This window comes from Acromyrmex echinatior, chromosome 3 (genome assembly GCF_024713525.1).
Source record: "Acromyrmex echinatior isolate Ae372 chromosome 3, ASM2471352v2, whole genome shotgun sequence".
NCBI classification, from domain to species: Eukaryota; Metazoa; Arthropoda; class Insecta; order Hymenoptera; family Formicidae; genus Acromyrmex; species Acromyrmex echinatior.
In genome coordinates this window covers 7856604-7879089 of record NC_141854.1, presented here as the reverse complement: position 1 = coordinate 7879089, position 22486 = coordinate 7856604, and the positions used below count along the sequence as shown (strand labels likewise).

The window sequence follows — 22486 nt, the reverse complement described above, 5'->3', positions numbered from 1 at the left end:
GTTCAGTTCCCCACCTGAATGCACCCCAGTAACTTTTAACGACAGTTCGGTATCGTGTTACCGTTGCGTTTTTTATCATACGTAATACTTGCGCAACGATAATAGATTTATTTTTTTTTCCTACGCTAAACTGCAGAATTTTTTTTTCGCCTAATATTTCGCAAACATGTACCTATTTCATTTTAAATTTCAAAAGTGTACTTATATTAATTTAATTATAGAAAACAGATCTAATATAGCGATGTTGACACTCATTATGGCTGGATTGTTCTATTTTTTGGTAAACTTCAGCTCGCTATCTTACTCTCTTATCTGTTTATTCTTTTACTCTTTGTTTATCCAGTAGATAAATTATCACATAGTTTATCCGAAGATGAAGCAACCGCCCCTAAGAGCTACAGAATCGGAATACACAGGTATTATTTTATCCTTATTTGACGTTCAGTGAACAATAAAGATAAAATTATAGCTAAACGATACTCAGATTGGAGTCTGAATATAGTTCTTAATTAGCAATCTATTCGTGAAATTCACGGAAATTGTTTGTAGAAGGGAGATATATATATTTGAGAATAACTTGAAGATTGCTTGTACGATACTTTAATTGCTTCGCAGATTCTTGTGCTAAAGACAATACTTGCTCGATATCAATTAAAAGTAATATATATCAATGCTGTAAACTTTTGGACTCAACTATTATGTAACAATGTAACACATGTTATACTACATTTATAATTAATATACTACATTTATAATTAATAATGTAATAATTTAAGCATTTTAAGAACTGTAAATAATTTACATTGTATACATTGTTTACATTGTATACATTTATATTGTTAACTGCAAAATTATAACATTGATGCTATGTTACTTTTAGTTGGTACCGACTGGATCGAAGAAGAAAAATATAAAAAATAATCTTTAGAGATTAGATGAAAAATAAAAATAGAAAGAAAATAAAAAAGTTGATATATTTGCATAACAAGTTATTTTTATATGAGATAGTTATTCATAATTTGCATTTGCATTTGTAACGTGGGTCCATTAAACGAGGTTATTGAGAGATATAATTGTGGGCGGAAATATGCACGATGGATGAGTCAGAACATTCTATATAGAGAATCTTGCTTTTTTTTAAATAATACGCGTATGACATTCCCCCTCTCTACAAGCACGTGTTAAAATATTCTCTTAATCTTTCGCCTCTTATCTCTTTATCTCTACTATCCCTCACATTTTTATTGATTCCACAACACTTCACTGCAAAAAGTTCCTCATTTCTGCTGCTTATCGTTGTATCGAAGTAGAACATAATTTCATATTACGCTTAATTTAACCTTTCACCGTTTTTCGAATTCAATTTTCAACGACTCTTGTAACAAATTTTTCACAAAAAATTGTATATTCCTAGGAATCTCTAATCCTTAAACTCAAACCGATTTTGCTATAATATCTTAACTCTTGTCGTCACTATAAATCAGTCCCAGATCAGGCTGAAAAAAAAATTAACTAACCATATTAATCATGTAATAAATTGTTCAAATGTCATTTGTTAATTATTTCTCTGTTCAAGATCTCATACCGATTTTTAGAATCGTAGACACAAAACTTTAGGAAACTTTACTTTTAGATTTTCTATCTCAAAAAAATGTCTACTGATTCTCTTTCTGAGTGGTATGATCGCGTACACCTTCGTCCCTGGTGATTCTAGCTCGTCATGTATAGTACACACGAGAGACAAGAGTCGAAAGAGTTATATACCATTCTGAAAACGTAGACCGTGACTTCAGGTTCGTGCGAGGTCGATCGTGAAAGAGCGAGCGACCGACCGACCGACAGGATGGTTTCACGCTTTGGTTTCGTCAGGCGTCGCGCGCTTCTGAGAATCGTGACGTTTTTTTGGTACGTGAAATTCAATGCAACAATTCCCGCGATCATCGTAATGCTGCATTCCGCGTTCCGTTTCTGTCAGCTAGTTCTCTTCCGTTTCTCTCTTTTTTTTACTTGCGGCAATACTTGCGGTGCTGCACAATCGCAAGGGCACGGTACCGGTTCAGGGTCGGACGAAGCTTTTACCGCGAACTTTTTCCGATTGAACGAATCAACTTTCTCTATTATATCGATCGCTTTTATATCCATGTTATGTCCGACTCGTCGCATCGTGAGGTGGACGTTGATACCGGCAAATATATCGAAATTCTGTGCCAAACGTGTGTTTGCAGTGGAACGTAGGTAGAATGCGTGCAAAATTTACAGGATTGATTCCCTCAGGTTATACAGTGAACCATGATGAGAAATCATTAACAAGAGTTATATTATAGCGAATTCGATTGGACGCACTCAATGCGCATTGATGCACATTAAAACCACCGTACACAAAATAATGTAAAAATATTATTATAAATAAACATAGAAATCGGTTAAATCGTGAAATACTCAATACATTTTATTATACTATTAGGTAAAATATGTATTTCATAATTCGAAATATTTGCATTTCATTTTTATACTCAAATTAAACCAGAGTATAACAGCTTTAATATGCACCAATCGAATTCGCCATTAGATTCGCGTTGCTTGAAATCTCCAAAAACTTTATTTAAAAGAGATATAATACATATATTCAAGCATATATTTAATGAATATATTCATTGAAAAGAAAGAAAGCAAAGGTATTGATAAGGAAATGTGCTACATTATAAACGTGATATAAAAAAAGTAACGTTATCAATGGAAAGAACACGTTTGAAATAAGTATTCTAGATGGTTATGTTTTGAAATCCTATAAATTCTGTATCTGATCTAGGCCGAAACATGTTTAATCATTTTAACTTAAAATATCTTAAGAATAAAGTATTTTTGAATAAAAGTTTCAAATAAAAGTTATGGGATTTGAAGAGAATCAATTAGATGAGTTATTTATAATAAGGTTCAGATTGATTTTTTCTTATTGGGCCTAAAATAACTCATCCGATGCATGATGTGTGTGTGTGTGTGTGTGTGTGTGTGTGTGTGTGTATCATCCTTAAATTCTATAACTTCTTTTTATTAGAAACATTTTTTTTCAAAAATGTATCGTTCTCTCGAGATATTTTGTGTTATTAGGTATTGGAATTAATTCGTAGCGTTTTACAAGTGATGGGAAGTACTTTCATTAATGTATTTTTTAATGCTCATGTGAAATAAATAACATTCTTTCATTAAAAAACGCTACGAATTAATTCCAACACCTAATATAATTGAGGTAAATATTCTAAAACGGTTACATATCTTGAAATTCTATTAATTCTATGCTCAATTTGCTTTAAAGTTAAATATTCCGGCCCAAATTGAGTATAGAATTCATAGAATCTCAAGATATGTGTGACCATCTGAAATATTTACTTCAAACGTGATATTTCGACTGCTAATATCACACTGAAAGAAAAACTGTTTGATATTTGTAACTATATAATTATCATATTACTATAATTATTATTATGATTACTATAGTATTAGTAATAATAACTATACATATAGTCTATCAACCAATATATAATTGTAGTTACAAATACAAAACAATTTTTCTCCCAGTGTAGTTTTTTTTTAATATTATTTTTGCAATGTAGCATGTTCCCTTGTGAGTGTAAAAAGTACAAACAACGCGAACAGATTTATTGATATGCGATTCGTGAGATCTTGATCATCAAATCACCTATCCGCAGGAAAAAATACAAACACGATTCGTGACACGAGTCAATAGTCAAATGTATAACATCATAACAGGAAATTTTTTTACAAGCAAAAAATTCAACGAGTCCACCGAAGCGTGGGAGTATCGTGTTTTTTTTTTCGCGAACATGATAGCGATGAATAAAAAATTCAAATTGACAAATCGTGACATTGTAATTTTTCTTTTATTTAAGAAATTATGATTATGATTTAAATTATAATACTGTTGTACTATGTAATTTTATAAATAATCAAATATAAATATTTGAACAAAATATATTGTGATAAAACTTTAAAATGCAAAATATATAAAGAATATAATTTAAAAAAAATGTAAGGAATATAAAAATGAAATAAAAATACAAAAGTATAATATAAAAAAATACATGAAGTTGTATAAAATTTTCATTAAGTACAGATAAATTTAATATAATTAATTTCAATATATTTTCTAATAATTGTACAATTTTAATTAAAATTCATTTATTATTGAACTTTTTTTTAATATTTGTACAAGTAGAAGACAATTATAATATATTAATGATTTGAACAGTTCAGAAAATAAAATAAAAATAATAAAAAAATTCGAATATAATAATAAATATTATACATTATGATAAATATTATATCTTTTATTTCTTTTATACAATTATTCAATCGTCAAATTATATAAAAAAATATTAATGATCTAAAGGATATAGAAAATATATTATCGATATATTAAAAATAAATTGCAAGGATTTTTCAAGGATTAAACGTTTTTTAATAATTCAAGTATATCTCGTACAATACATGGCTATGTGTAATGGTAATAATACAGCTTGTCCCGATTTACGTGAAATCTAGGAGGCCGAGGGGAGGATGAAACAATGTAATGGGCAGCGTATCGCAGATACAATAGCGCGCTTAATTCGGATTGCAATTTGCATTTCGATATAACGGCGGAACTTGCCATCGATCATAGAGTATGTTACATCGAGACGAGTTCACGCTATCACATTGTTGTTGCGGAAGGATCGTTTGAACAATCCTTTGAGGCCCGATTCTCGCGGAGGAAATTTCGTCAATCAACGGGAAATTTGGTAGCAAGAGCAGCCCATGTCATATATAGCGAACGATGTGAAATTGAGGACGCGATGCTGCGTTGTATCCGGCCAATTAAGGTGAAAGGGTTGTGTCCGGTGACCTCTGACCAAATTTCATATCGCAGCTGCGCGAAATTACCTCGAAAATCTCTTGCAAGGTTTTGGGACGTTTCAGCTTTTTTTCAATTGATCGTACCAAAAAAAAAAGAAAAAAAAACGAAAAGCATGATGGAACGCACTGTATATTGAAAAATTTTTTAACAACCATGTTAAAATAATATATCTGAAGCTGCACGCTCGAGGCAATAGCGCGATAGAGGAATAACGCGTGAGAATATTAGCTGATATTTATACAATTTGCAGTTTAAATAAAAGAGCTTGCATATGTAACATTTTGCATATGTAAACATTTTTCTTTCTTTTATTCCAAACTTATCAATATATCTTGTAAAATACTTGAGACTTTCGTCGTACTTAGGAATTCCATTACATTTTTTCTTTATATATATTTTATTACAATAACATTTTTTTCCAACTATACATTTGTTCCGTTTATAGAATTTATAAAGAATTTATTAAAAAATCCCATTGCTAGCTTAGAATTATTCTTGAATTTCTATTGAGATCGGCATGGTGTGTGAAAAAAGAATATTTTCAAACAAAGCTGCAGGTGATATCTATAACGATCTATGATCCATCTGCATGCGCTCAGTCGATAAAAATGTAACGATCTACCGGCTGATGAGCCTAAAACGTGACGCCTTGCGACTCGAGCTGATTGGAAATTCACGACTAATCATAGAATACGCACATTTACGCAAATTGACAAAGCGCTGCTACAATCGCGACGTTTACTTTGACAAGCGACGATGCGTATGCATTATTCATACGCCAAGTTTCGCGCAACGCTCGAGATGCAACAACACCTTCGCCTACTTGTTGGCACTGACGTCTAATTAATGCACTGTGCTCAATTAAAGATGGTTTGGAACGATTTCGCGTGCAAAAGTAATAACCATGTATATTGATTTTCTTTCTGTCTTGATATAACGATTGTGGATTACAAAAGCGTCGGCGAATCACATTTCCTCCAAGAAAGAAAGAAAAAGAGAGCACGATATCATTGAAGTATAATCTGAAAAAATTGTGATAATAAAGGAAAAAAATGGAAGGGAAAATTAGAATGATGTAGTTAAGTAAGACATTTTACATTTTCCATATTCCTCAATATGTCGATTGATTAATACATTTTATGTTCCTGAGCAAAAAGATTAATAGAATGAATTACAAAATAAAATTACAATTATAAAGTTTACGTCAATAACACAATTTATACAATTTTTGTCGGATATATGAGAGAAAGCTATTGCCTATATATAAAAAAAAGAAGAGGAAGACATCGATATAACATATCAGAGGAAGACAGTTTCGCTTTGTTTGCCATTTATTTTTTGAAACAAGAGCGTTTTTCCAGAGAGATCGCGTGACATCGTAATTAGCACGTGTGCTGCGGATGGTGTCCCGTTTTCTTTTGTTTTTTGTAGAGATTCGTGCACTCCGCTTGGTCCCGATGGTCCCGGCAGGATCCCCCACAGTGATCCTGATAATGAAAAAAAAAAAACCAAAACAGGAACTCAAGCGAGAAGCCTGATTCTTTCAGTAACCTGAATGCCGTCGTAAAAAACGTAGGAAAAACAGAAACAAAGTGACAGAAAGAAACAGAAGAGAGAATTATCGTCAAGCCATAGAGTCCCCAGTGTTAAGTGTGCAATCCGATAGTATACACTCTAACGAGCGTATTGCGAAAACGATACCGGCAAAGCAAGAAAAGTAGTTTTCCCGATCGAAGTAAAACCGATTCGCGAAATGTCAGCTCTCGATTGGAGCTTAGGTCAATAGAAGTCCCATGTGTCGTGCAATCGTGTGAATAAATAAATCTAAAATTTCGTTTACTGTCGAGTCGCCATTACTTGTTGTAGCGAAACTCTCCGGCAATGAGCTTCAGAGTTTCCCAGTGATAGTTAGACCGTGACAAGGTGATTGGGATCCGAGAGAAGCGAGGGAAAGGAAAAAAGCTCCGTACGTCGGAAAACAAAGAGAACTCTTGGAAGGAGAGACCAATCCCTTTGAGAGGCCTTCCACAAAGCAGAGAGAATGTGTTAAGGGAACAGAAAGAGAAAAAGAGACTTACCGTAGGAGAGGAGATGAGAAGATAAAGTCGATGCGCGACAACAAAGGATGTTGGGCGATGCGCTTTGTGCTTCCGGGGAGAGAATAGAATCTCGCGGAAGGAGTACGGATGACGCGGTGGATGACGCGTATTATAGACATCCGAAACAAGAAGGCGGTTGGAGTACTATCTCTCTTCTCAGGTTCGAACAAGCCATTGAAAAACAACATGAGGTAAAGTGCCTGTATAGTAAGAGAACTTAACAAACGAGACACAATTTTACATATTGCGTTTGCCGCGGGACGATATTGCATTTACGATATTAAATTGCGACTGTTAATTTTCACTGTTAGATTTACTATAGTTAATGAATCAGTTCTAGGTAGAATCGTAAGACTCGTAATTTGTTCTTCGTAAGACTTGTAAGAACTTATGACTGTGTTGTAATTTTATGCGTATGTACTATAAGACGCATCATCATTCATAAATATGTACGATTTCTCGATGTAAATCTTACGACTAGCAAGAAGCTGTCTTGTAAAGATATTGCATAAAGTTATAAGTAAGTACTTGTAAGTTCTTACAAGTTTTACAAGAACGTATTACGAGCCTTATGATTTTGCTTAGAGTTGACCGGTAAATATTAATGTTATTATATTTAAAAAATTCTGTGTTATTAAATCCCTATTGTGAAAATTAATATTATCCTATTTATTGTAGTATTATACAGATATATTTTACACTTTCAAACTAACATTAGTATGGAGCAAATCATGTATCTATTCCACGTATCTGCCGTATGACACACTTGTTAATCATTTATTAAAACTTCGGAAATTGTCGGAAGGTACCTTGTGAGGACGAGCAACAAATTCAAGGTACAACAATTACAATAGCGTCCTAAGTGTCCTCGGTGTCGCAGAGAAGCGCTGCTAGTGGCATGAGATACGGCAAAGGTACCAAGATAGATCCGATTAAACGCCACACTAAATCACATTCAACGCTGCACCATTGTTAAGTCTCCAGTCTACCTTCAGATTTCTCTCCGAGACTGTTTCGCGGACTACATTAGATTATCGAGGGGATACCTCATAGCGATGCGCCAGATACGCTCCAGCGACTCATCTGCAGACTTCGTTTCTATATACCGCGATAAGAAATGTGTGAACAGCATTACCACGAAATATTAATACTAAATTATAGAATACGGGACATAAAAAGTAATTGGAAATGTCTTTTTTTTATTCTTAGTATATACATGTAATATAATTGGATCATTCGTGTACATTTCTTTTCTTTGAAAAACTAAGTATATTAAGTAATTAGAAAATACAACTTTATAAATATTTTCTAAAGATATTAAAATAAGTATATGTAAGAATCACTTTATACAGGCACATAAAAAAATTTTTTATCTGGAGATCAGACTGTGATATTTTTATATATTTTGAAGTTCTAAAATCAAATTCAATATCCAAATTGTACCATCACTTCGTATTTTTTTTATTGACGAGAAAGCTTTCTCGAATTTCTAATCTATCAGAATTTTTAATCTACCAGTTTGTATATTAATTTTATAAACGTGTATATTATTATTGAACTTACTTTCTCTCTTTTACCTCAGTTCGCATATTAAGAACCAGGCCATAAATAGCTCTAAAGATACTGGAAAACCGAGTTACTTTGTGATAAAAAAAATTGTACCGTAATGAAGCAATTTGGACATCAGAATTCGATTTTAGAGCATCGAAATATGTAAAAATACCATGATCTAATCTGCAGATCAAACATTAAATTATGTTTTGTATGCTTGTATAATTTTTTCATATTGGCTAAAGTGATGAAAATTAATCCGAGATACAAATAATCCATTATGTGCAGTAAAGAAAATCATAAGTATTAAGGATTAAGTTCCAAATTGTGAGTTCCATTATTTACGATATTTTAAATGTTTATTAAAATATATCCGAACAAAGACACCAACCAACCTGCACACGATGAAGGATCATAATAGCGATCGATTCTCCCACATGTTTTCCGCAATTCCCTCGCGTGTAACTCAGTGGACCGTTATTGCGTTTAATCAAGCAATCGCGCGTTAGATACGGTACATGCAGTAAGGAATTAATTAATCTGAATCCGAGCGCACTGTATGAAGAGAGAGAGAGAGAGAGAGAGAGAGAGAGAGAGAGAGAGAGAGAGAGAGAGAAACTCCGCAAGGGCAGGAAAGTGTCAACAGTAGTTTCGGCGGTAGCACGCGGCGCGATCAAGAATCGATCGTCAGACCGCGATACGCGTCGTGGTTCTCTCTCAATTCGACAAATATTTTCGCAAGCCGCAATATCATGCCAGTCTCGTCGCTCGCATAAACGTCATTAAACACCTGCGTCTTTAATAACGGCGCGCAATATAGTGCGCATATTGTAATTATATAACCAGACGACGAAATAAGAGCTCTGCAGCACGCATCGCCGCAGCAAATAGCTTTTCTTCTTCACTGATCTTCAGCTGCAGTTAGGTTTTAATTATCCACGAATGTCAATTACTTGTAATATAAATTATTTGTTGGTTTTAATTGCTCGATAGACGAGGAATCGCGAAATGGAAAATCATGACGGTTCTATGTAACGGATATAAAAGCAAGATTCGCATTCTTCACTTTTTTAAGATTCAGCGAAGTTGAAGAAGCCTTTCACATGTAAGTTCTGACACAAACCGACTGAATCTTGTTTCGAAATCAAATAAAAAGTGCTGCATTCTTTTGATGCACACTTTTAGCTGAACATAATGCACGGAAAAAGACTTCGCTGGTAACCCAATATCGAAACACACTGAAGAATACGAATTTCTTATCTCAACGTCAAAAACTTTGGTAACAATGGATACATTTATCACAAACGTGTCGCAAAAAGGCTTATGAAAATCATGGCGGATGGGAAAAGGTGGTCGTATTATAATGTATAAGAGCGTGCAATTTGCATTTCAACCGATTCTGCCGCTGCCCAGAAAATTTCGTACAACATACTGAGTTCCGGTGAACGAATAAACGTGGTGAAGCACATCAACATGCAAATTGCGGAAGGATTTCACAGAGTCAGCATGTCTTTCCGAAAGTAGCGGACCAAATGCGCAAGTGATAAAGGGAATAGAGCGTATGAGAAAGGAAAGTTTTCAGAAAAGAGCGAAGCGGGTGTGTGTTAATGGAAATTGTATTTTCGCAAGCATTTTCCAAGTATCGAATGCTCACCTGGTCACTATCGTGTCCCTGCCAGCTGTCATGGCTCTGTAACAAAAAATGTCCAGTCAGAGAAATGCTATTACTAATGAACACACGAGACAATAATATTCAATGCTTATACTATTATTGATATATACGTTATGTAATAATATTATTGTCACTGTACAACGGTTATTCAAACGTTCTTTTTAAGCCAATATGGCTTACATATATTCATCACATTTATCTTAATAGAATGCTCGCGGTTCGAGCTGAAATGTTCGTTACCAACATATATTCTGTTTTTTTTTCACAAACAGGAGATGCACAGTAGTTCATTATCCCATAACATTACATTGCAACTTTTGTGAATAATAGTTGCTCATATTATCGTCGTTACGAAGACACATCGGCCTGGCATAACATCATTTCGAATGTTAAGGTAGCATGTGTTTAACGCGGCACCATTGTACCATTGTCTTCGGGATGAATAAACAGGTCGACAACTGGATCGCATGAACATGTACCTTATTTTTGCGTACATAATGTTGAGCAATAACTCAAAAGTAAATGATGTACGTATTTTGTATTTTACATTCGTGAAATGTGTTGTTTCTCTTGCGTGAAATTAGATTTTTTTAATAATAAACGTTTATTATTAGTACAAGATTATGGCTACATTCCGTTATTCATTGCGAGTAGTGAAAATCTGTACGTAATGTGCATTATAAATTTTCAGTAGTCATAATGAATAACGGAACGCAGCTTATATCTATGTATAGTGCCATTTTCTCTTGTTTCAACATAAAGAAAATACTCTTTTAAAAAGAATTTTTGATAACAAGATAAAAAATATTCTTGACGTACTTAATCTTATCATAGCTTTGTGCAATATAAAAATAAAACAATTAATATAAAACATTATTAAATTAACAATTTTTGGTCTCCTCTTTTAAATTAAAGAAAGTTAACTTATTATTCTTAGGCAATATGTCTATGAGACTTAATGTCCATAGTAACACATAGCCGTTATTGAGATCCGATAACTTCGATCTGACGCAACTCGCTGGTTCTCGTAAGAGAGGCACGTCCATATTTCGCACTCGGCTTAGTGCCGAGACACTACCAGTATCTCCAGATAAATTTAAGTTTGGATTTTTACGTTTAGAATTAATCATTAAGCGATATCACAACGCATTATGTTGGAAACATAATACTTGAAACTGATGTCTAAAATTATTTCTAAATTACAAAATTTTTCAATTAAGAGTAAACTATTCCTCTGTTAAAAATAAATATAACTGTCCCTATATCGATCCTATTTTATGATTGATCAAAGAGTATTGGGTTTTTTTCGAAAATTTTTTCTATGACTGTATCTAAAATCATTAAATTTATAAAGTATCGCAAAACTCTCCACCATTTTGACTAAAAGACGCAACCATTCCAAACTTATGTATCTATATAAATATATTTTGTGAGAGAAATAAAGTCATAAATTATATAAATCAATTTTTCAAATTTGTAATCAGATTTTTTTATAAACAAAAGAAATATGTAAAAATGTTTAATTTATGTATTCTTTAGTTTAATACAGTAGTTTATTTGTCGTTGAGGTTTCAGTGTGTAAAAATATATGAAGGTATACATGTAAGTATAGTCTGTATATAGTTCAGAAGATGAAAGTACACATCAATACAATGTAATCAATGTAATCACCAAAGAAAATAAATTTTTAAAAATATATAGAAAATTTGGTACAGGTTAAGCTGCTCTCTAAAGTTTTCGCAGTGAGATTCATTCTTTTGAAATGATTTACTCCAAAAAATTTAAAGAATGCATTTAATATGTAAATGAAATATTGTATTATGAACACTCCGTAATTTGGTTCGGAGCGCTAAAAAAATGGACATGTCATTACTTTACAAATCTAGCAACTTCAGCTAATATTTTAAAAACCTTAAAAGAGTTTGCATAAAAAATTTACATTATCGATGTACTGTCGAGTGAAATTTACCAATCTCTGAAAATTTTACGCGAAAAAAATATCCCGCGACAAGGTACAAATTCCTTGTTTATTGAATATTAAAAGCAAGAAATGTTGGCATGAACCAAACACGGTGACGTAGTTCAATTTTTCACTCCACTGATCCACGACGAATCTCGGCAACATTGAGATTTATTTCTCAAAACTCAATGGTTTGTTCGTTCGCTCACTACCGCGAACCAATCGAAAATTGAGAGGAAAAACGGCAGGCAAACGATTGCTTTTTTCAACAAAATACACGATGTTTTTCAGTCAAACGCGCGATATTGACAGCAATACATTTCGCGATGTGTACGCGAGAATGTTCCGTCAATTAAATATAAGAAATCTCTGTTTTTACAAGAAAAGAAAACCGTGGCAAGCTGAAGTTGCAGTGGTTTTTCGCATCATATCTTCGATCATGAGATACCGAGGAAATTTCGTTTGGAATATTCTCTCTTCTTGCTCTTCGCAAGCAGAACGCCGTCATTTCTACCGTGCACCACAATGCGGGCGTTTTATTAAATCGATATGAACAATATTTCCGACGTTTGCCGCGTGCAGGAGCTCGTATGTCGTTTTTATTACAGTGAACATTCAATCGCATCGTAAAAATCTTTCCATTGCTGACACGATATGTTCTCCCGTCAGTTAAATAATAATACGAATATGTTTACTAAAGATACTACCTGAAATGTACCTGTTTTCGAACATGTTCGGTCCTGATATTTCGGTCGTTTAAGCGTTAACTTTTCGATGTAACCATGAAACAACGCGATAATTGCATTCTGATGCGAATGAGAATACCTGATAATTATTGTTGTAATGTTTAACATTACAGCGCCAATGGAATTTTAAAATATTCATGAAAGCCGGGCAAAAAATATAATTTCGAAAATAATTTATTCATTTATGTTTCCCTTAATACATTTACGTACGCAGATGTATTTATGTCTAGTTAAAGCGAATATTTCGCGAAATATTATATAATATGCGGCATGTATTATACAAGCATATCGTATTTAGCAACGAGTAATTCGGGTAATTTTCATTTTTCACAAATAATATACATCGTGGAAATAAACATGCGGAAATACAAGAGACCTAACACAGCATTCCCCGTGGCTATGTTACGGAAAGAAATGTATTTCGTTGTTTCTGCCGCAAGAGTATTGTGAAAGATGAACAAACGGCGAATTTGAATCACGACGCGACTTTTTCGTGGAGAGAGATTTACAAATCGATTTTCCACGGTTGTTTTTATCGGGCAATTCGCGAAACATTTTGCGGCGGAGCACGTGACTCCAATGCGGTTCATTAAATTGGCGTAAATAATGCGAAGGAGCGTACAGGCGGCTATTTTATCGGATATGGAGGTCGAGCTGGTGCCGGAAGTATAGACGGCGGTTGGTGGGTTAATGCCGGGCTGCCTTGTTAGATTTATGACAGCAATATAGGCATCACAGAGGCAACGTTGAAACGTGCCCCGTGTATTCTGGGTAACGTTTGTTACGACGCATATTCGATATACACGCCGCGAGAATTTATGGAAATCGGTTGTCCAATCGCGCTTCTTGTAAATAGCCACTTTTTAAATATCGAATTTTTTCCTAGGAAGACGGAAATCGGATCGTAGTTCATTGTCATGGCCAAATTATTAATTTTAAATTAATTATTTTATTTTAGAGTTTTATTTCGTATAATAAGCATTAAGCAGATATTCATGATAACGATGAGAGAAATAGAAAGGGTGACATATATGATGGGAAACAGAATTACAATGGATCGATAGAAGAATATTGCTTCGAGAGCAATTTTTTAACTATTTTCTCATTTATTTCTTTTGTCTAACAATACTTTTGTTGAAAATATGTTACACGAAATTATCGGTAAAATATACTTTAGAGAGATGTTTTATCTCGTTCGAACTAAGTGAAAAAAAGAGCTTTGAGATTGATTGGTTTCTTTATGCTTAACGTTAATATTTATCTATATCTTATCCTGCAAATAGAAAACCATCGAACAAACGTTTACGTTTATACAAAATTTACGTACCTTTCATATATTACAAAAGAAAATTGGATACGATGATAGTGTTTCCTTTATGTTTCTCTTATGCCCGTTTCTATATCAATGTAACTTAATTTTAATCTCGATTTAACTAACTCTTCACTTTTTTTTAATTCTAAGAATTAGAAAAAGATGAAGAGCAAGTTGAACCCAAGTTAGAATTTACATTCGTAAAAATGGGCATTAATAAATTAATCCTTTTAAAGTTTTTAATCAGTTTTAATTCATTTTTTGATATTTTATTTTTGCGAGCTCATACAGTCATTAATTTTTTTATATGCCTCTTATGAATCTTATTTTTGTATAAACATTTTTTCATTCTGTCATTTTTTTTCTGTCTCTAATTTATAGTTCCAATATTAAGTACTTTTATATTTGAACACTATATTATGAACATTCACAATGCTTTCACAATACTTTGACATTTGACTACTTTTATTCTTATTGACTCTTTTTTTTCTCGTTGTTGAATGAAGAATCAATTTTGACTTCATCATTTTTTTATTATGGATTTCATTTCTATTTTATTTCTTGCGTAGATTTATCTAACGAAAGCATTATTGTTTAAATTATTTTATTTTAAATTTACATCTTATGTTTGCATCTAAACTATTAGATGGTTTATTGGCTCCTTCTATATTCTGGTGTCGTTTTTTTATTATATTTTATAAATTTATTATTTTCAACGATTAAGAAAAACTGACAATGAATGAAATTCAAAATGTTCCGTGATTTATTTTAATAATTTACGTGAATAAAATATTAGCTCTCATTTTTATACATCAAATTTTCTTTATTACTTTTATTACTTGACATAAAATGAGCTGATTTATAATTATTTGTTTTATTATTATTAGATAAAAAGATATTCAGAGTGTAGGAGACTTTTTTGATATACCAAAAGCCAAAGTACTTTTATTCTGGACAAATTAAAATGCGCATTCCAATAACGACGATCTTTTAATGTTGTCACATTGCATAAAATTGCTTTCCCAATTAATATCGAAGCTCTGAACCAAACCTGAGCATGCAAATGCAATCAAACCAGTTTTCCGGTTGCGCCTCGTATCGATTCTTTACGACGGATAGATCGATGGATAGATTCACTCGCGGAATCGCATTTAATCGCGAACTCCAGACAAATCGATGCATTCGTAACTTTCGACAATCGAGCGAGGTGGAACATGTAAACTAACAATGGTGAAAAAGTTTTCTCGTTTCCAATCGACTTTCAGCTTTCGCAGCCTCCGTCCTGCTTAAATGCAACCCTTATTTGCATTACGTTTTATCTTTATTTCAGATTCCGCTTCGATTTTCCAGAATAAAATATCCGCCCTTATCCAAAAGTTAAACGGAATTAAAGACAAGGGTCAAAATTATATTCATCCAAAATGTATAATTTTTTCAGAGAAATTGATAAGAATTATTAATTAATTGCAGATTGTAAAATCTGCTATCTTTAGAGATGCTTTACACATTTTATTAATGTGTTCTAAGAATACCATAAAAAAAAATTTTCTTTTCTTTCAACATGATTTGCATTGCAAACAGTTCCAGTTTAACAACATTACTAAAGATAAAAAAATAGAAAAGAGAATTAATATTTTATCGATGTGTTAGGCAGTTAATTAAAACCGAATGAAAAATGTAAAACATGAACAAAATTAAAAGAATGAACATTTATTAATTAGCCAGCTAGAAAAAGTGATATAGTATTAAAATTCCGAATCTTTATTCAAGCGCACAACCGTTTCCTTTTTGCCATACTTTCGCGACTTTCGATTTCTTTGCGATTTCCTATTCAATTAATCAAAATTCATATTGATCTTCTCAACTCATTCTAGAAAAAGTGTCAGGACATTAATTTTAATTAATGTTAATTAAATATCTCGGGATATGCGTTAAAGAGGTACGATAAAACTTTAACGAAATCATGAAATTTAATCACGCAAAAAATAAGCGCAAAATTATTCATCGTTAATCCTAACGATTAACCGTTCGTAGCAAACGATAATTACTGCTCATTTAACTCACGTACCAAACGGACGCGGCAATTATCCGATCATTACGACGATTATTTGCGCGTAAATTTACAGAGCGATATGATTATATTGAACGTCCAGTATAAATTGAGAAACGTTTCTCCGTTTATTTGCCGTGTGACGATAATCCACGGAAAAAGAAGAAAGATTTCGCCGGAGATGATTCGTTGAGCAATAGAATGGGAAAACGTCCCACGAGCGGATAGTGTCGCGCGACGAGACGCGAGCTCGTAAATCCAGCTTACGAATCGGACAGAATATGGGAAAAAGAGAGTGAGAGAAAGAAGAACGAAAGACACAGTTAAGGCTGTTGAAGGAAAAGAAGAGCTATGCGAGCGAAGGATTCTTCAGCCGTTTAAGGAGATAATCTTAAGTGGAGTACTACTCTTTTTCTTGTAAAATAAATTACGCGCCTAAAAGAGACATGACCTTCAAAATATGCTTTTAACTATTTGAGACATTTTTTTTTTAAATTATACATTACAGTTAATATAATGATGACTCATAAAATTCAGATCTGTATTTTTCTTGACGAGAGAAAATTCGTATCATAGATAAATTTTTAACATTGAAAAAAAAACATATTTCACAGAGAATTTTTTAATTAATGGAATATATTTTTGATAACATGCGTCTTTCTAACAAGCCGTCAGCTTTTTGTTATTGGAAAAAATTAATAGTGAACCATGAGGAAACCAAATTCGTAATTGGAAGCGTCAAGTTACTTTCAAATGACAATGCTTCTATTGTTTATATGGTTTTCTTTTGTTCGTTCATCAGTGCGTTATATAGTAACTATATCAAAGAATGATTTTATAGTGCACAAGAAAAATATCACCAAATATTTATGGAATGAACAATTCGATAATAACATTGGTGTACTTAAACATTGTAGGAGCAAAAGAATCGCGAGGAAATAAATCGTACAGTAAAGTGTAAATGTGGCGCGATACATTTTATTGCCGGTACCATACACTTTTTATCCCTGAAAAGTCGCTATGATTTATTGTTAATAAAAGGAGAGCAACGCTTGCTGTGACCGAGGCTTAAATTACTTGAGATACGAGGATACGCGTTTTCTGAGGAAGCCCGAGTTACGAGCACGCGGTCTAAGTTCTAAGTCAGCGATTTAATGGCAAAGGGGATTAGATCGACGACGTATGAGCCAGGAGAATTAGATTAAACTTTCATCTCTTGTGTGCTTATCGCTCAACGTAACTGTCGTTTTTTAAAATAGTCTTTATTCAATTTAATAATAATTAAATAAAACGGTTTTAGAAAAAAGATTTCTTTTAACAACACTTTTCGACATATTATTTCATATGTCTCATGCCTTTGATCAAGAAAATCTAATAATCTAAAAAACCTATTAACAGTTTATAAAAATAATTAATAAAAATAAAACATTATATTTCATACACTGTCCTTTAAATGTTATTAGATTTCTGAACATATTCTGATCGCATCTTATTATATATTCAGCTTTAATTTTTCGATAATTTCTTCTAATATTGCACGAGCACAGGACAAATACAGTTATGTTAGGTATTTCGAGTCGTTGTCGTTAAAATCTTTTGTAAGCATGGAATAGCTTCGTACGTTGATTAAATTTCATAGGTGTCTCGCAGTAAATAAAATTATGTCACGAGGTGCGCCAGAATTGCGAAACCGTCTCATAAATTTAACGTCGCGAAGGCGCTTCTGAGCATGCCTTAACTCTCAATTTAGGAATTTGCAATAATATTTCACCTTTATCAAAATTGTTTAATTGCGCGCAATTATTCCACGGTATTGCACGGTAATGAACTTTGTCGTGTCAACTTTGTTTTTGTGCACGAAAGATGATTAAGTTAAAGAATGGAACACGAGTCACGGTAGAGAGCCAGCTTACGAGTATTTCGTGAAGATAATTTTGAGAGAAAGGACGACGGTGCTTATGAGTGTAAGACATGAAGCGAAAAGCTGATGCGTGTTGACGTTAAACTTTCTTGCGGAAAATCATTTAGGCGAGCCACGCACATACGAGATGATTCTGTCGAGCGAGCGGGCGACCTCTTAATTATAAATACGCGTCACCAGTAATAATTAATACACATGGTCCAAGTCACGCCTCCACGACATCGTGTAGATGAGCAAACACTGAATTGTTTTCGAGATCGTAAAGCAGGCGCTTGCCCGCGTTTCTCTCGCAGCCCATTCGCTTAAATTATTAACAACTTTGTTTGCTTATACATCCAACTAGTCTCTTCGTTTCTCACATCGCTCCTTAATGATCAAACTTGGTCAGCAAGAATGTTGCAGAGAGACAGAAGAGCAGGGGGGAGGGGGAGAGAGAGAGAGAGAGAGAGAACCACAGAGAACTGATTTAATAATCACATCGAGTAATAATCGATGAATTATCGAAGAGATTTTCACAATAAAAAATGTTTAGAGTACAAAATGTTTTAATGAGCCACTCGTTTATCTTGAACAAATATTCTGCAATAAAATAAAACATAAAAGAGTCGAGATAGTTTTAATTAAAACAAATTTTTAGCGACTATAATTGTAAAAATTCTTCAGATATACCCATATAATATTGTTGCACTCGAGCGTGACGTAACTCTCGAGCATGTAACGAACGAACGCATTTCTGAACGCATGCTGGAAAGAAATATGCACCCCCTTTAGCGCGTGAACTAAAAAGTTTATTTCTAGGTAATAGCAGGAAATATTACACGGTTTCTTTGAAAGAGAAACGCGTTCGGTATTTTTTCAAACAGAACAATAAATAAATATCCTAACTCGGCCGACAACGACAAACAGAGAATTAACATAGGATCGCAATAATATTATATACATTTATTAAAATGTATAATTACTGCTGATTGACAAGGTTGATATGAGAAACGGTCAGAAAAGCAGAAAATTCATTATTTTATCTCAGTTTTTCTTTTAGAAGGGCAATTTAATATCCATATAATTAATTTACAAAGGCACGTGCTACAAAAGAACAGCGTATGATAAGCAATCCCTAGTATTTCTGAATATTCGACTTTTCATCGTGAATATTTCGTCAAAATATTTCAATAAATTTCGACATGCAGCTGCACGATACTGCAATTCAAGGCTCGCGTCCATAACATATTTTCGAGCAATTTTGTTGATAAATAAAATCTCAAAAAATAAAACAGAGCAGGAAATCTGCTTTCGACCTTGTCATAGAATTTATCGCATGTTCACGGTGTGCCCCTAGCGAGATATGTGACATCTCATTTAATACACAAGCATCGATTGAAAAATACAAATATTGTTAACTCACGCAATCGTCGACGTCAACGACAAACAATAAGTATTTGAAATCGTCATTTTTTTGCATGTTCAAATTTTTGATTTATGTATTGTAAAAATGACAAAAAAAATATTTATTTGTATAAATAGAAATACAATCTAACTTTTTAGATATATTATAAAAGATATAGTATAAAAAAATAGAAGTAAATATTTTATATAAAAAAGTCTATTGAAGTTATTTCATTTGTCGATTTAGAAATGTTTTTTCTATATATGTTCAAAGTGTCCATATAATCTTCCAAATCTTGCAAATAGAATCAATACTGAATCAGACATTGGAAGGAATTTCTAAAAGAAACTTTTTAATAAAAGTTCAAGATGTGAACTATAATTTTAAATATTCATATTATAAACAGGAAATTTCCAATTAATTAATATTTCTTCCATTCATTATCAAAACTTATGATAATGCAGAAACTATAATACAGAAAAGTATCACGCATCATGTAACCAAAATTATTTCGCTTACATTTAGACTTAACTGTCGTTAAAATGTGCGATAAAATCGCGCACCATTACGCGATATCGTTCATTCACTCTTCAATATCGGTTACGGAACTTGCGATCATGCCAACGCCCTCGTGTTTCTCTTTACGATTATGGAAGACTGCGGTTATAAAGGAAACGTAAAAGTGTCGTTACAGACGCAGGGCTTAAAGATTACACGCTCGTTAATTCTTTTTGTGCGTAACCATCTCTGTTGCGCACTGCGTCTTCGTTATTTTTGTTATTTTTTTTTTCTTTTTACGGTGCGATCTCATTCTTTGTCATTTCCATAATTTGGACCTTTATAAAACCAGTAAACTCGCGAGAGCATGGCACGCAACAATATTTCTTTTATTCGCAAAGTATGTAGGTTTTTTTAGTACCGCAACATAGTCTGATCATTAAAATGAAACAGCGATGCCGTTAGAATGTATACTCTCAATGTTTACTGTGATCGTTGTTGAAATATGTTGAAATATTATAGGCAGAAATTAGTCCTGAAAAAGAAAATACACATACATATAAATAATACATGAATAATAAACAACATTTTGCAAAGACAAGTGAAATAAATCTTATGTTTCGTTGACATTTATTTTATAGTTTTATAGTAGTAAAAACCTGCGAGTTGTGCCAAGAAAAATAGTTTAAATAGAAAATATAGTAGTATATATATTTCCAGTGCAGAGAAAAAAATGAAATAGATTCAAAATAGAAATATTTATTTAAAAGATGAGTATTTAGAAACATTATTTGTTATTTTTATATTTACTACACAGACTACACAGAATACTTATTTTAAATAGTACCTTTCATAGATTCTTCCTTTAAATAAATATTTCTACTGAATTTATTTCAACTTTTCCAGCTTTGTCTGTAAGAGATATCGCTTTTTAAAATTTAATACTCCAAAATAGCTAAGAATCATTGTATATTAAATTTACATTCAAGAGTTCAGATACCATTTTGTTATGAATGTATTACGGATATGCCACAGTTTATAACGTTTACGTTGTCGATGCATTCAAAACGAAGCATTGAGTTCTAACGAAAAATCATGTACGCACTGCTATGTATCGCGTTAATATTTACGGTTGAATATTCCCTAAACGAATGACACGTGTCTCGACGTTTCATCGTCGTCGTCAGTCAATTTCTGCACGGCCGTCCGTCACCGGAAGATCGTTCGATGTTCCCGAACTAGGGAAGAAGATTTATCGGTGTCGCCTCGTGGCCCCAGAAGACATACGATGACAATAAAAAAAAAAGAGGGTCGGCTAACAAAGAGTGCAATGATCCGGCAATTGGAAATCGCAAATTCGATATTTGTTATCGTCGTTCTCTGTGCCCACCATTGATTTATAATTCCGTTTCTGTTGTTCGCGGTGGTAATAAGTGTGCGATGAAATACATTGAATTTCATCGAATCCGAACAATCAGCGGTTGTACAACAAAGGAATGACAAAAGTGGTATCTTCTTCGATCGTCATAATAATTGCGATAAAAAATTTTCGCACTGTCGTACTTTTTCTTATCATTTTACTCGATTGGATTAATACTATCGCGCTTGGATTCTCTTAACTAATGTTATATTCGTATATTATGATATGTCTTTTAAGAATTTCTATATATTATTAAAAATATCTATACAAAAACATGTTTAAAATTATTTTAAATACATTCAAATGTATTCAAATATATTCAAACATAATTTTTTAAGTGTATTATAAAAGCTAATAGCGTTATTAGGTACACGATAATATAATATTAAATATATAAACAATATTATAAATAATATTATATGAAATAAACAAAAAAGTATTTTAAATATATAAATAAGAGAAGAAATTAAACCATTTTTGGTCAAAATTATTGGTGCTTAGTAATATTCACATATATGAATATACAAATACAATTATCAGTTCTATAGATTGTGCGTAAATATAATTCTTAGATGCCATTCCTAGTGTGACATATCCGAGGTTTTTCTTCTATTGCTATAATTTTTATACGTACTATTTACTTGTTACTGTTATATCCTTTTATGGTATATCTGACGTTTCGATCAGAAAAAAATTGTTATAATCATTTTTATATGCGATATTTCTCATAATATCCAATGAAAAATAACAATACAGCACTAAAGGGTTAATATTAATAAATTGATCATAATATTAGTCTCTCTCTCTCTCTCTCTCACACATTAACCATAGATTATGTTAAGAAGAGAAAAAGTAAAAGAAATCTTATATTTTGATTTCTTCTGATTTTTAATATTTTTATCTATTCGTAATATTTTCAATATCTTCAATTAAATTTTTTCTTTTTTTTTAAGATAAAAAA

The 22486-nt window shown here is 32.6% G+C and overlaps 1 protein-coding gene across 15 annotated transcripts in view; it reads right to left on the bottom strand.

The window, feature by feature from the left end:
- dlg1 (MAGUK family member discs large 1) overlaps positions 1 to 22486 on the bottom strand; it is a 624340-nt gene that overhangs the window by 142131 nt on the left and 459723 nt on the right. For all 15 annotated transcript variants that reach the window (XM_087404046.1, XM_087404047.1, XM_087404049.1 and 12 more), the window contains one exon: positions 10217 to 10252. In XM_087404046.1, coding sequence (XP_087260172.1) covers positions 10217 to 10252 — 36 coding nt within the window. The remainder of the gene's footprint in view (positions 1 to 10216; positions 10253 to 22486) is intronic.